The sequence below is a fragment of the Athene noctua genome, chromosome 2, assembly GCF_965140245.1.
Source record: "Athene noctua chromosome 2, bAthNoc1.hap1.1, whole genome shotgun sequence".
NCBI classification, from domain to species: Eukaryota; Metazoa; Chordata; class Aves; order Strigiformes; family Strigidae; genus Athene; species Athene noctua.
The window spans coordinates 148,650,637-148,666,643 of NC_134038.1; the positions used below are offsets into that span (position 1 = coordinate 148,650,637).

The 16,007-nt window shown below is 43.7% G+C and overlaps 1 protein-coding gene across 1 annotated transcript in view; it reads right to left on the bottom strand.

Annotated features, from left to right (window-relative positions):
• TRIM71 (tripartite motif containing 71) overlaps positions 1-15,719 on the bottom strand; it is a 56,438-nt gene extending 40,719 nt beyond the window's left edge. Inside the window, exon 1 of the mRNA XM_074898104.1 lies at positions 14,802-15,719. Within this exon, the coding sequence (XP_074754205.1) occupies positions 14,802-15,719 (918 nt within the window). The remainder of the gene's footprint in view (positions 1-14,801) is intronic.
• Between the last annotated feature and the right edge of the window lie 288 nt (positions 15,720-16,007).

The following is a 16,007-nucleotide window of genomic DNA, read 5'->3' on the forward strand; positions in this document are numbered from 1 at the left end:
GGTTGAATTCCCTTGTGCTGCCTAACTGTCTGGTTAGCTAATCTAACAAGCACAGCTCATCTCAGCCTAGTATATTTTTAAGGGAGGTACAGAGAGAGATGAGTCTGAAAGTTGAGTCACTGAACCAAGTAGTAACCCCTCTTCCTTCTGTTCCAGGGAAGAATCAGTAAATTATTTTACTTTCATACAAAATCTCAGGTCTATAGAGCACGCAATATTAAGACTTCTGCCACACAACCACCTGATTATTCAGAAGCACAGCATCAGAAAACATCGTAAGAAATTAGAAAAAAGTATTTTTAAAAAGGTCAGGACAAAGACTAGCCAAGAGGTGGCAGTGTTTCTGTCTGGTAAATAAGAAAATTACTAATTGTTTATAGCATTCTAGTAGGGTAGTAAGTCCAGGGGCAAACAGTGATATACTGCAAGAGGCACAGATTTTGAACTGTTCCTCTCCCCCTTTCAGCTGCAGCCCGGTTAAACTGAATAGCCTCTTCAGGCGCTACATCCAATTTTTGGTTAAAGCAGTTGTTTTAAGTAGCAGTAGTATACTGCTACAAACATCCGGATTAATAATTGGGTACTTCTACACAAGAAGGTGGCAATATTTTAGTAGTTTAGTAGGCATAAACGAAAGCACTATAAGACAGTCTATGCAGTTTTTTTAACTTGACAAAAAATTCTCTGCTTCAGAATAAATATTTTACCTTTTCCAGCTTGACTTAGATTTACAAAAAGAAAGAGTAACTGTGTAAATCAGTACTTAAATTTCACTTGGCATTTAAGCTAGCCTAAGGAAATCCCAAGACTGCCTCACCTCTGAATTTTTAACATGGTTATTGAACACTGGAAGATGAAGTTTCAGTTCACATGTTCAGTGCAAAGGTCACAAGCTCTGCAAGACCATGATCAGAAACATTCCAGGGCACTGTTGCTTAATTCATGGCAACAGCTTTATTTAACAAAAGCACTCAAGGAATGGTTTCCCTCCGTAACTCCATATGGGATCAAACATGAAACAAGTCAGCTTACTCCCAAGAAGTGGCTTCTTTGACCACATGCATGAGAGCTGGGTGTTTTGAGAATTTGTTTGGCTGGTTTTGTTTCTTTTTGTTTGTTTAAACTTCGATTTATAAAGATTTTTCATTCTGAAAGCATTTCTACCTAGTTGTAGCAGGAAAAGAGCCATGGCATACATATTCAGCAGGAATGTCTCCCCTGCTTGGAGAAAAACAGATACATGAAATGGGGAAAAACAACCCACACACCACGAAATTCAGACTCTCACTGATTTAGGAGAGTATCTTTCAACAACAGCCATTTGCTCCTAGTGAACTGCTGGCAGCAGTTTGCCTGGGTCAGACAGGGGGTCTCTGAAGAGGAGTTTACTTTCTTAGATCACAAGTGTAGTATTTTATATCTTTCCACATCATGCTGCTCGAAGACATGTGCTACTTCATTAGAATGTGCACGTCCAGAACAATTTACTAGGTTTACAGCTGTGGAAGTCACCTTGGATTATTTCCCCCTACTTCCCTCCTTAGGGCAAGGGACTATGTATCTGACTGTTAAAGCATCTCTGCCACAGGAGCCAAATGGAAAATTGCCAATCTGTTTCCAAAATGAGAATCCGCTAATACAGGTGGCAACAATGTCTTTACACACACACCACAGGAAAAAAAATCATACCAGCAAGTTTTGTAGTAAAAACATGCATAAGCCACAACACAGAATGAGATCATTATTCTCAAAGCAAGGAATAAACTAAATTCTGTCAGTTCCTCAAGAACAGACAACTAGAATAGAATTATAATCAGATTATACTCATTATAATGAGTAGTTTGTCAGATTTCCTTCCCAAGGTAAGCCATAGACAAATGCACTTGAATTCTGCAAGAAGGTAATACTGTGTTCTCATATGCTGAAGAATATCTGGAAGAGTAAACAAGATTTCCAAGACAGTGTACCAATTCAGGGCGTCTCACCTGCTGACAGCATATTTGGATAGCACATCAATCTCAGATGGGAGCTACCACTATTCTATTTTTTTATATTGGTGTTTAACACACAACACTTCCTCTCTCCAATCTATCCGCTAGTTTTATGAAAAGTGTTTCCTTTTATTTCCTCCTTTGATGGCATTAAAATGAATTTAAACTTCAAACAATAAAAGCATCGACAAAATTTCTGTCTTCTCTAGGTAAGATGGTATTAAATTTTATCCATTTTATGATATTTTCCGTTGATCCATATTATAAAACTAATGTTAAAGTGTATATAAGACAGGACATCTTCAAGGCTTCCCCATGATAATTTTAGATATAAATTAGAATAAAACGACATATTGTGGACTAGTTACTCTAGAACTATACAGCTTCCCATGTTTTTTCCTGAAACAGCTATACTGAACATTGGTGAAAACAAAACAGCAGTTCTGACAGGATACTGGTTCAATACATTATTGCTACATTGATTAACTGCCAAGCCTTATCTTTCATTCAGGAAAAAAATAAGTCAGTCTTACTATGGTAGCCAAACCCTCATAAATACTATATAAAAATTATGTTTATGTAGGTATACTGACAATATACAATGAAGACAAATGAATAGCAGAAGGGTATTACTGAACAGCTGAGAAGAACGAACACATGTTCCATGTTTAGACAGAGACTTGCACTAGCAGAAAGACTTAAATTACAAGTGAGATGTTTAGTCACAAGAATGCTTTATAGAGAAAAGCGGAACTATGGCTTTAACCAAAAACTCATTCAATTCAAAGCATCCAAGTTATTTAATTCCCTTTCAAAAGTTTGGGTTGTTAAGATTGAAGGCAGAGCTGGGGAAGGATAAGAGATTAACAGGTTTGGACAAGAGAAAAGGAACTTCGGACTTTTTTTTCTCCTTCCCTACAGCTGAAGAGCTGCAGGGTTTTTGCTGCCTCAGTTGTCCAGTGATTTCAGCCAGCCTGGCACTGGCTTCCTTCCTCTTAGACGTGAGCCAGAACACCCTGTTACTTGTTGCTAATCGGTGTGGAAAGGGATCAGATACAGAACACAGGCTGTCTGAAGGGGGCTGTAGCAGAAAGGAAATGCAGATTTAGACAACAAGGTATACCTGTGCCAAGGCTAGCCAGGCAGCTAGCTGGGTTCTGTGTAAGTCACCTTGCTTCACCTGCATATCAAACACTACCTCCCTCCCCCTATAATGAATGCAACTTTCTGTGCTCAGACCCTGCTTAAAGTCCACACCATTGAGGGGTTTCATCAGCTTCAGCTCCTTAGCAGCCCTGTGCTTTGCTGAATGGCATAACCTGGCATCAAGAATGGGTTTCAGAAGTGACATCACACATGGAATGAAAATGCTAACCTTAAACTGTATTTACAAGGATGTTACTGGAAAGGCATGACTACTCTGCAAGAAACTGGTTGCCAAATAAGCCAGCTGAGTAAGTCCTCCACAAAATTTTTGTGGCTAGATGAACAAATGGGAAACCAATTAAAATAAAGCTAGTCAGTAATTTTAACACTCTAAATGACTCCCATAAGAATTATGGTACTTTGTGTAGATAAATAAAATTCAATTGCTTGTAGCATCTAAGGACTGAGATATGAAAATGAAACTATTAACTGAAGGAATAGTTCAAGGTGATTTGTTTAATTTTGTAAAGGCAACACCTGTACTTTTAAACTAAAGTTCTCCCATTTCTACTCTCAATTTAGAAAGTTTTTGGGCATTGTTACTAAGAGACCAAGATAGAGACAGTAGTAAATACTGTCAGTAATCACATACTACTTGAACTCACTTCACTGACTTGTGAGGCATAGGAAAAGTAATGAAAGAACTGACAAGGAAGTGTCCAGGTGAAAGAAGAGCCTTTGGATCTACTCCAAGCCTGAGTGTACAGTATGCCACTACAAGCTTAAGCGGCCAGAGAACCCAGCTACTCCAGTCTTTGCAAAGACATGCTGACTTACCTATATCCCATCATTGCAGTGACTCATGCAAGGGGAAATTAATATACACACTATGTTAATTTTCATTGCAGTGCTTCAGAACTTCCAGAGTGTCTCTCTCTAGTAGTTCTCTGGAAGGCCTATCTTCCTAGGCCATAAAGAAATTTTAATTTTAACTAGCAGCATCACATACAATTAAAGTAGCTCCCTGAAATTATTTCAGGCATAAGCCACTCAGGATGGAAGCCCCCACCCACTTCAGGCTCATATGAACATTGCCCTGAAGTATTTCTACTTGTCTTTGGTACAAAGAAGTTAGGCTGGCTTGACACAGCTGCTGCTTTTTTAGACAGTAACAGTACAGATTCAGAGGTTCTTTACTGAATTTCTTTTTGACAAGATGCAAAGACGGGATAAACATTACCTTTGTCAGAAAGGCAGTAACATGAAGATAAAATCATGTTTGTTTTGACAATTCACAATTGTCTTAAACTTATCCCGTCAAGTATATCAAATCTGTATGCATTTGTGTACATTCTGTCATTGGGAAGAGCTACTCTCAAGAGTGACCTGAGGTTTGGAGCAGACAGCCCTCCAGCAGCATGCCACTATGCAGAGGAAGTCAGCTCAAGACCCTCCAAAAGCTTGCTTCCACTCACACCAGCCTGCCTAGACTGCCCACTAACCTCCACACTAACCGTCCCACCAACCACCATAGAGGGTAACTCAAGTAAGCAAGCCATGCTTCAACAGCTTTCTGTCTGTATCCCTCCAAGGGTCATACATTAGTTATCTCTGCACTAGTAAGAAGCTCAAGTCCTTGGACAAAAAAATAAAAAGTAATGCTGTAAGAGAGCAAGAACTATCGTGAAATTATGCTGTCAATTGTCTAGAATGAAGAAAGCAGAAGACACCTTCACTCTAAGAAAAGGGCATGCCATTACCTTTTGAGACACTGTCAAGAGCCACCATTTATAACCCTGATCTAATTCCTAGTTCTAATCTTATCAGTGCTTCCATGATATTGGGATGGGGCAGTTATTCCACCCACCCCCTCATAATGGTATTAAGTACAAGAGGAAAAGCAGCAAGGAGTATTACATCCTCCCCCTGTTACCATTTTAAGTACAAAAGCAGCACTGGAAACGAACACTGGGACCTCAGTGTTCCAGTAATTCATTTGTACTTCATCTGCTCCAATCCCCTGTTTCATCGTTGTTTGGTTGGTTGTTATTTCCTTCAGGGTAGAATCCACTCCAGACCACTGCCTGACATTTCCAGTCCTGGGTTGTTTTTTTGTTTGGGTTTATTCATTTATTTATTTATTTTTGCTTTTATTTTTCTGTAAACTGTCCCTCCTTTACATTTAAAAGCCATCAACCGAAGTTGACACCAAATGTATCGTGTTGGGACACCACTGCAACATTACAGCTGCTTCGACTGTAACTAGGGGAGGAAGTTATATTTACCATTTGTTCAGTCAATTCAATATGATACAATAGGTAATTTAGTTATCTGCACAATAGTTTCTAGAACTTGCAAGCACTTCAGTGAGAGAATCACAATTTTCATCTTCCCCTACAAATAACCATTGTTCTCTGAAGGGAGATGGTTCTCACAACAACTTTAGCTGACTTGCTTATCAGTCATCAATTAAAGAAAAACTGGTTTCCAATCTGCTCATCTAGCCGCAAAAAACTGTGTTTAAGGACACACTCAGCCGGGTCATTTGGCAACCAGTTTCTTACAGAGATCTCATGCCTTTCTCAAGTAACATCCTTGTATGGATCAAGTATTCTTGAAATTTGAGTGACTTTGTCTAGCAGCCTGCAGACCCCCTTCACGCTCCAACTTCAATGTATTAAATCTCCAGCGCCTTTGGGCACACCATATATAGCAGTGGGGGCGGGGTGTGCTGCAGGGGGGGAAATTTAACTCTTTACCAGCATTGCTTCTAAAGAAAAAAGGAGGCTCGGAGGGAGGCACGATGATTCCTTCCAGCCTCTGACGAGTCTTTCCTCAAACACAGTCATTCTGCTTCAGATATACAGGCACTTACCAAAACATTTCAGAACTATGTGGTTGACTTCCAAACCACAGCAAGACACAGCAACAGCAAGCCCCTAGAAGCGACCTGATCGGTATCTCTTACACCCTCAATCACCTGACATGGCATTACCCAAGGTTACAGAGGCTGAGGAATAGTAACCTTGTCAGGCGACAGGGACCAGTACCGACTAGTTCACTGGCAATTCGCAGACCACGCTACCAGCCCTCACGTAAGACAGCAGCATTCTCTGGCCCCTTGATGCAGCACTAGGTTGGATTACAAAGCTTAAGGCAGCCATAATGCAGGCAAGCTTTCAAGCTTTACTTGCACCGCATGATTTAAGGCTAGGGATTTTTCTATTGTACACTTAACTGTAGGACAAGTGTGAATGGCATGAGTAATAAGAACCACTGAAACGAAGGGAAAGGGAACATGGGAGGATTTGAAGTTTGATAGCAGCTGATGTTTTCCCCTAATAGTTTGCCTTTTGTTAACCAAGAGCAGCTGAACAATAGCCTGTGTAATATTTGTCCTCTAGCATGTGCCTGCCACTCTGGACAGCAAGTACCTAAACATGCAAACAGAGCCCACACAACCCACCGTGGGACAAGGGGAAGATACAGCAACAAGCTCTTAACATTAGCATCTGAGAATGCTGTTGAAGTTTGATTTCTGAATGTTAGGTCCCTGCCAGCCTTTTAATCCAGCCAAACACAGCATTTGTTAGTTCTCTACATTTACAATGCCGCAACGAGGAAAAGAAAATAATTTGTAGTAGATGGTAGTTTGTAACAACATTGGCTATTCACAAAATGTATGGAATTGAGCATGTAATAGACACAAGCAACTAGAAGAGATAAGGTTTAGCAGATGTGACTGATACACCTTTAAATATTTTGGTTATGCATGGAGACCAACATTAAAGGGAAGGTGATGAAACACAAGTTTAGCTCACTAAAGGACCCTTCTCCCCCTAGAGCACTGAGATCCAAGGGCAAGCAGTTGCTATTTCACCAATCCTGGAAAGTACTGGTACTGAGCAACCTTGATGATTATTTGTGTGATCTTAGTAAAGATTGTATCATAGTAACAAATAGGAGTAAAACATAACTACTGAGGTAACAAGACAACAGCAGCCCTTGGTTGGATTAATCTGTCCATTTCAGAAGCAGGTTTAAGGTATCTCACATTTCCTTGTTCAGTAAAGACCATTTCCACTACAGCACTGAAGACATACCTCATAGTCCCTAAAATTTTAAATATTCAATGCTGAAAAGTGACTTGCACCCATTGCTAGTGAGACAAGTTTAGAGATTGCCTCAAGTTGCCTACGTGTGGCTGGAAGATAAGCCATTTTCTCCAAGTCAGCACCAGTGCAGAGGCATAATAGCACAAAGTACACAGAATCATAAAACGATAAACTTCTCATTTAAAGTTACCCGTTCAAGTCTTAGTCACTTCAAAAATTTTTCACATACATATGTAGGAAAACTGCTGACCAGACACCATCCTATCCAAGCAGCTCGCTATCTGAAGTCTTAGAAATGCATGTTACACACTCAAATGAGAACAGGAATGAAGCTCTTATTTCTTACACCTGAACATGTAACTATGAATTCATTCTTGTGAGGAAGATGACAGTATCTCACACATATCCAAGAGGCAGAATAGAACATTCATGAACCTTGTCTGCAGGTACTGAGTTTTACTCCTTTTCATACTGAACAGCTAAAGCACTCAAAGCTGGTCAGCATTTTTAGTTCCTAAATAGTTGAAAATTTTGTTCTTTTGTTGAGGGTTGATGAAAAGGAAGAAGTAACTTAAATAGACAAAAGAACTTCGGGAAAGAAGTACTACTCCTGTATTAGCCACACACAATTTCTCTTCTTTAAGAGGGGAAAGGGAAGAGACAAAGTTGTCCCAACATAGTAAAGAAGCTTTTGAACTGAAGTTAGAAAACAGCAATTAGCATTGCTCCAATTCTTTAACATGTTTTTGTTCTATTCCAGTGACTTTCAAATTGATTTGGATGCACAAGTGTAATTTGTTAAGATAAGAGAACCAAACCCATCCCACCCACACACACACATCCCTCCAACAAGCACAGCCAGGGAAAAGTAGAAAACAACCCATAGAAGGAGCTGCTGCTGAGCTCATGATGAGAACCACCAGAACAAGGACATATGCCCAATATATTTTAGGATCAGGGACACCTAATTCATTACATTAACCAATACTTGCGTTGCCAAGCAATAGTCCCATTCCCATCCAGTATTTCTACACTCCTAATTAAGACTTAGAATGGCAGGGTAAAAGCATTACGAAAAATTATGTACTATATAATTATGATCCAAGATTATATGTGTAACTGCTCTATTGAGAGTGGATTACAGCTAAAGACAATAAACCCCTCTGTGAAATCTTATCTGTAGTAACATTAGTCTTGCATTCAGTGCATTGTTCGTACAGCTTAAGATCTGTGCTCTCAACACATTATGGTTCTTTGTCTGATGGAAAGACACCAACAACTTCGCAGGAAGGAAGGGAGTATGGGAGGAAAGCTAGGAAGAGACAGGGTCAAGACAGTATTGAAAGAGGAATGATACCTTCTTAACTTTAAAACAGAGGAACTAGGTAGTTTTCCTCTAAGGAAGCATGGTCTAGCAAGCATGTTTACATGCTCTGAAGATTTAGCTGAAAGGAGAAACTCCTACACATGATGCAAGATTTCATCACTAAATTGAAGCAAAAATTCCATCAGACCCTCTCTCCAAGTTATGAGATACGCTTCAAGATATCAGCTTTAGCTAAACTGAAGTTAAAGAAAAGTTCTCAGTATACAGGAGACTAGTTTCATGCCCATTTATTGTATGCACATCCCAAGTCCTATTTTCACAAGAAAGTTATTGTAACCTCAGAGGTCTATGCTGCAAGCTTCTACTGTACTGATGCTGTTGGTTTTCCAAAGATGTTCTCAAAGTAAATATAGTCCTTAACAGACAATGCGTTTGTTTCTTCCAATTTTTACTCACTGGAAATTATCTGAAGTCATGTTTAATTAGGCCAGTAGTGTAATGATATCATGTTATCACCAGGGGGAAAAAAAAATAAAACCAAAGAGTATTTAAACATCAGTCACAGCAAAGCAAGGGAAAGGAAGGGAAGTCTTGATTGTGTCCAGTATGGTACTAATTTAAGTCCAGCAAAGTTTTTATTCTCTTAGAAAAGAGAAGTAGCTAATAAAATACTCCTACATTCAGGGAAGAGCCAGGAGCTAAAGGTATGCTGGGGAAGTGGCAGCTAGAAGGAACGTAAGGCAGCATAATCTAAGAGGTGACCTGTTTAGCTCCAGATAACTGAACATTATTTGTTATTAAAAGTGTGAAATTAAGAGATTATTAAAACCCTTCATCATTCTGAAGATGTTAAGTCCACAATACACAGACCACATAGGAACAAATTAACTCACTGTCTGCTTTCTTCACCAGGAAAAAAAAAAGAAAACACAAGTGTCAGTAACTGAATCTGAAGTACTGCCTTCAGATTAGGCACCTGGCATTTGATATCAGAAAAGCCACAGTAAATACAATAAATGAAGGATGCATCAGTATGAAGTATATGCAGCTTCTTAGATATTCTGCAAGTATGAATTTCTCCAGCTCTCGTGAACATTCGCCTCTAAAACTGAAGCTATAGCAGCCACAACAGCAACACCACAATGAAGTATTACGTGTCACTACCAGCGCCTCCAGGATACACTCCTAAAAGTTTTAATCATTTTTTTGTTAGGAGGTAAAACACCCTAACCCTTACAAAAAGGAACAAAAAGAGCCTGCATCACATACTGCAGTTTCACATAAATAGCCCTTGAGCAAGAGACACAGAAGTGGGGACACAGGCATATTCCCTTTGTGTTAGCCAGCTGTTTTAGTGAGCCATGTGGGTGGACAGCATTAAGAGCACCACGGCATAAAACTTAAGTGCTTGGCAGTTCTGGCAAGCCATTACAGAAAAGGGATATCTAACCTACCCTTCCTTCCTAGCCACACAATTCCTCCTTTTCCCTCATACCAGTTCAGTTTGGGCCAGATTCCTCTGCAATTCAAATAAATTTATACCAATGCAAGAAGGGAAAAAGTTTTCTAACACGTTAAGTGAGTTAAATTGGCCTAAAGCAGCATCTCCTGGGTGCACATAACCAAGCCTGGTGAGACCAGAGGAGTAAGCAAGATCCCATTCTTTGAGTAGATGTGAGACGTTAAGACAGCTCACTCCCTATTGTGAAACCAGAGAGTTGCAGTAGAGCAGCTTAGATACAAATTCAATCAGCAAGTTTAGCCAAGGTACCAGCTAAGTAGCTTTCAGTTTAGCTGACAGTTATGTGCTTGAATGCTTCCCCAAATAAATATACAAGCCTTCAGAAATTTTATTTTTTTACAGTCTATAAGACAATAAGGAGAAGTGTTTATTTTTTGTAGTCTAAAAATACAATAAATTCAGGAACATACACAACTCCAAAATTCAATATAGCAGTCTAATTTTAGCCAGTCTTATCCACATCCCCCAATACACCACCACCCCCCCCTCCATGAGCCACTTCAACTCACTCATCTGGCAAGAAACTTCTGAGTTTGTGAATTAATCCAATCAGTGAAGAATCCGACCAAAGCCAGAACTAACACAAGCAAAAGGAAGGAAGAGTGTGGCTAAAGGCAAGGGGAAGGAGAACTTGAAAGTCCTTTATTGCAGTGGGAGGGGAGCTGTGGTGCTACAGGGTTTTTGCCTTGTAGTCTGTGAACCACTTCTAAAATGGAATCTGTATAGCAATATGAGACCTAGGGGGTCACAGACCATTAAGTTGACTGAACTTGGCAACTCCGCACTTTCCCTAGAAAGCGTTAGAAGTCTGCTATTGAAGTGTTTTGACCATCTACCACTTATCACCAAGTGATTCTAAAGCATGTAGCATCCGAAGAGTTGGCCTAAAGGAAACCCCACGCTATTTAACTTAAGACTTGTGGCCTCTTCCACTTTCTGTAATGGCAAATGTGTTTGAATCCAGGTAGTTTATACAAGCCAAGTATCCTACAGCTGTTCCAACATTTTCTAAGCATCTGGTTTGGTTTGCAGGCTATTACTGAGAATTCTATAAAAAGAAAAAAAAGAGGTGTTCTTTCAGTCAGAGAGATGAGACAATCAAGCACACTTTGACATATCAGTTAGCATATTTAATTTAATTATGGATAAGACTAAAGTTAAATCTTTCAAGTTTAAAGTCCTGTTCTAGTGGCTTCTATGTCAATAACATCCAGTTACTACTGTAATATTGGTAATTCTATCCATACAACAAACAGAAGAAAGAAGAAAGTTTTCAGGGTTGCAACACAAATATTGCTACCTTGGTAGAATGCTTTGAAACATCTGACTGAGATTAAGCATTTTCCTTGCTGCCCTGATAGCATTTTACCTCAGTGAGGTTCCAAGTAGTAAGCAACCAGACTGGGTTTCAACAGCACCTCTATGACAATGAAAGATTGCCTTTTGCTTCCCCCCCCCAGAACAGTTAACTTTCCTTCCATGCACTGCTGTAGCATTTGCTGGCACTAGCCACTCTGAAAGCAGCATTCAGAGTCCCCCTTTCTTTAATGCCTGCCACTACAGTAACAGTCAATGTTCTCTGTTGCCAGTGACTGTATGTACTGAAAGCACACAACAGGTTACTCTTGTTTTAAATGAGCCAACAGCTCAGCCTAGATCAGAACCAACTGAAGAGAGGCTGCTCCAGACATACCAGTAAAGAGCTGAAATCTACACTTCTCCACATTGAAAGAATGAGCAACTGCACTGATCTTGTCTTGCCAATGCATATCTGTAGTCTTGAGACATCCAGTAGTAAGTAACCACCCACAACGCTACTTCCCTCCTCACCTGACAGCCTCAAAATGGGGGTGAAAGGAATGGAAATCATGAGGAATGGTCAGTGCTTCCCAGGAAGAGGAGTGGAAAGAACAAAGAGGAAGAGAACCAAAGACAACAAGTAGTGATGCTGGAAAAACAGGAGTTACCTTGTTCTAGGTGAGGAGGTAAAAAACAAAGGAGCCAGCTGCTTTGGACCAGAGAAGCCTCAGGGACAGGGTCAGAGCCAAACTCCTTATAACTGATCTCAAAACAGGGTGTGGAGGATACATTGTGGGGAAGGAGAACTCCGCATCTGAAAGAACTACTTACTATTCTAGCAAGAGATGAGATCTGCCTGTGCTTAAACTCACCTACACAGCATCAGTGTCTGATGGAATATCCTGCTCTGTCACCAGCTTTTCCCACTTACATACTGAGCAGAACCACAGTTTATAACCACTAATATTAAGGTTTCAAGCTACCATTCCCGCCTTGCATTTTAGGTTTGTTATTAGACAGCCAAACAAAGTACTTAGTGCATCACTGAAGTACTCTCTTGGAAGGCTGCCTTTCTATTATCGTTCCTTTTATGAGGCTGTAAATAGCATTCTTAGAATTAAACAAGCAATAACCCTCACAGTTTTGCAGCCACCCTTTATCAAAAAAAAAAAAAACCTGTACACCTCACTCAAATTTTTAGCGAAAGTGAGAAAGATTTACAGCATAAACTGTTCCCAAGTCACAGTCTCTCCCGGACGTTTCCCCTTGAGCATATAATAAATACTTGCAAGTACTGATCAGGCACACCCACATTAAGGAACCACACTAAACTCACTAATCAAGAACAGCAGTAGATCATTAATTCGCAGAATAAAAGCCTTTTCTCAACAGGAGCTGAAGGCTTGAAAATGCTCACTTGTTTTAAAACAATTTCTAGGTCTACAGGACACAAGGACACCCAAAACCAATCCTAAGAGACATGAACTCTTTTCAAAGCACGCTGCTGAAAATATAAGTAGTTATGTAAAGTAAATCGATGAGATTTTTTAGAATTTACTTCCAGAAAAGCTGTACAGTTTAACCAAAGCTAGAATATCTTTTTCTCCCTCTGCAATTTAAGCTTTTAAGTCTACAAAATACCATGGAGCTCCTGTCCCTGCTGCTCTTCACCAAGTGGCAAAGGACATCTGCTTTAGAAGCTGGGTACTCTCTGCTGTGGCGAACAGCCCTCCATTGTCTCATTTCACACACTTCAAGAAGTTCTGTCATACTGAACACAAGAACTAGAAGCTTTTTAGCCCGTCCCACAAGTCCAAAGTTATACTCCAAAAGGAATGCAGAAGCATAGCTTTTTCAGCTTAAGAACACCATGCTTCGTTTCATTCTGGCATTTCAGTATTACTTATGTTCTTCAGGAAGCCCAGTAGCGGGAAGATACTGAGATACCACAAAAAGCTGTAAGCAGCCCAACTGCCATAAGGTTGCTGGTTTGTGTTCGGGGCTTGCTTATTTTTAAACTACCTTGCTCCTCAAGCACACCCCACCACCTCCCCTGAATACTGTTTTAAGGCTTTTGCTTTTCCATGAAATTCATACTTTCTGTCTCCATCCGACACTAGCAACTTTAAGAATTTTAGAGAAAAGCTCTTCCAGAGCTTTCTAGAAAACGATTTCAGAGCTACAGCAGCATTAGAGGATAGGAAGAGCGTCCTTGCAAACTGAAGACAAAGACATAACACCACATTTCACTATATTAAACGCCTTCGGTTATCAGTTAAGCAAGCATCCCACAGAAAACTCCTGTGCTACCCTGTCCTCTGGCAGGTTTTTCCTCTGAAGCGGCTTGTTGTGTTGCCTGATTTCAGACTGGGAGGAAGCTACCTCCAACACTGAAGTTACTGGAAAATTCCAGCAAAATCCCCCGCGTTGACCCCCAGAGCAGAAGGGGGGGGACGGCAGACGGCCATTTTCCCATTTCAGATGAAAATCAAGTTTCAAACTCTCACAGCAAGAAACTACGTCCCGATGAAACTTAAGACACTTTCAGTACGTTCTGAAGAAGCCGCAGCCTCTTTTAGATGTGTGTAACAATACTGAGGATCACCAGAGACAAAACTTGGAAGCAAAGCGTTTTAACTAGACCACGTTAAAGCAGGTTCCCGTTTTTGTATCAGTAAAGTTCTCATTTGCACCACAGAGGCAGCTAAAATGTTGCCCAAGAGCAGGAGATAGAGCTACCTAGCATGGGCAAGGGTAAACATCTTTGCTCGCTTTCCGACTATTTTCAATATATTAAAAAAAAAATCCTCGTTTCCTCGTTACAGTTCTCTTCCTTCAATATTTATTCGTTTTGTCTTTCTTCGATGGGGTTACCCGCCGACCACACCACCAAGCAGACTCCACGCACGCAGTAACTTAACTTCGCGTCAGAAACACTGGGGTACTCCCGACTTCTCTCGCTTCCACCTCCCCGGTCTCGCCACCCCTCGGTGCGCGCCCACAAGCTCCCTCAGCGCCCACAAGCTCCCTCAGCGGCTTCCCGAGGCTCCGACCGCCACCTCCCGGGACAGCGGCTCCCGCACCTCGCGATAACCCCCCGACCCCGGCTCACGTCTCCTCCTCCCGGGCGGCGGCGCCCGGGGATGCCGCCCCCCGCCCCCCCGCCCGCTGCCCCCCTGCACCGGCCGCTGGCAGGGCACCCCCCAACCCAAGCCCGAGCCCCGCGGGGCGGCGAGACCCGAGCGCCTCCGCGGGGAGGGCGAGAAGCGCCGCGGCCGCCGGTCCCCGCCACCCGCCCCTCCGGGTGCGAGTCGGGGAGCGCGGCGGGGGTCCCCCCCGGCGCCAACGAGGGCCGGGAGCGCGGCCGCCCCCCCCTCCCCAGTTCCGCGCCCTCTACTCACCTCGTCGTCGTGGTGCTGGCAGTAGCTGGCCCGGTCGGGGAAGACGGAGAGGATGTTGTAGGGCGAGGCGGGGTAGGGCGGGCTGAGGGCGAGCGGCGCGGCGGGGCCGGCGGCGGCGGGGCCGGGGGCGGCGGCGAAGCGCTCGATGAAGTGGTCCTTGGTGAGGCGGACGCGCTGGTGCGCCCGCACGCAGTTGTCGCACAGGTGCTCCTGGCAGTCGAGGCAGCGGGAGCTGGCGGCGTTGCCCTCGTCGCAGGAGCTGCAGCGGGGCTCGCCCTGCCGACTGTGGGGCCGCCGCAGCAGGAGCGCGGCCGAGCCGCCGCCGCCCGAGGAGGAGGAGGACGACGACGTCGAGGAGGGCGCGGCCGAGGCGGCGGCAGCGGCGGCGGGCGAGGAGCCGGCGGCTCGGTGTGGCGGCGGCGGCGGGCGGCCGTGGTGGCGGTTGTTGCCGCCACCGCCCCCCCCTCCCCCGCCTCCTCCTCCCGCGCCGGAACCGGCGGCGGGACCGGCCCCGGCGGCGCGGCCGTTCTTCTGCTCGTCGGCGGCGGCCGCCACGACGACCACGTCCAGCAGGTTGCTGAGGAGGAAGTTGGAGGAGGGCAGCGCGTCCATGCCCGAGGGCTCCGAGATCACCACCTTCTGGTCACAGATGGGGCAGCGCAGCTTGAGCGCGTCCCCCGCGCCGGGGTGCCGCTGCGCCTCCAGGCACTGGCGGCAGAAGGCGTGCAGGCAGGGCAGGACGTGGAGCCGCCGCGGCGGGCCCCCGCAGGAGGAGCCGCCGCCGCCGCCCCCGGAGGAGCTGGAGGTCTGCGAGGAGGACGAGGAGGTGGAGGAGTTGGAGGAGAGGGGAGCCGGCGAGCCGCACATCTCCTTGCACAGCGGGCAGATCTGGAAGTCGGACTCGGGAAACGAAGCCATTTGCGATGGGCCCCGAACTCCCCGAGGAGGGGGGATGGGGGGGAGGGTAGAGGGGAGAAAAAAAAAAAAAGTACCTCCCTTCCCTCACAAAAAAAAAGTGGGGGCGGAGGGGAACACACAGGAGGCGGGGGGCGCTTCGAGCAGCGTGGGGAGAAGGTAGTTCTGCAAGCGGCTTACGAGCAAGCTGGCATCGATCAGTCGTTTTGCCAAGTGGGATCGATTGGCCGGTTTTGCAAATACGGTGTCATCGATCCGGCGGTCTGCAGGGAGCTGGATCCTCGCCTCGTA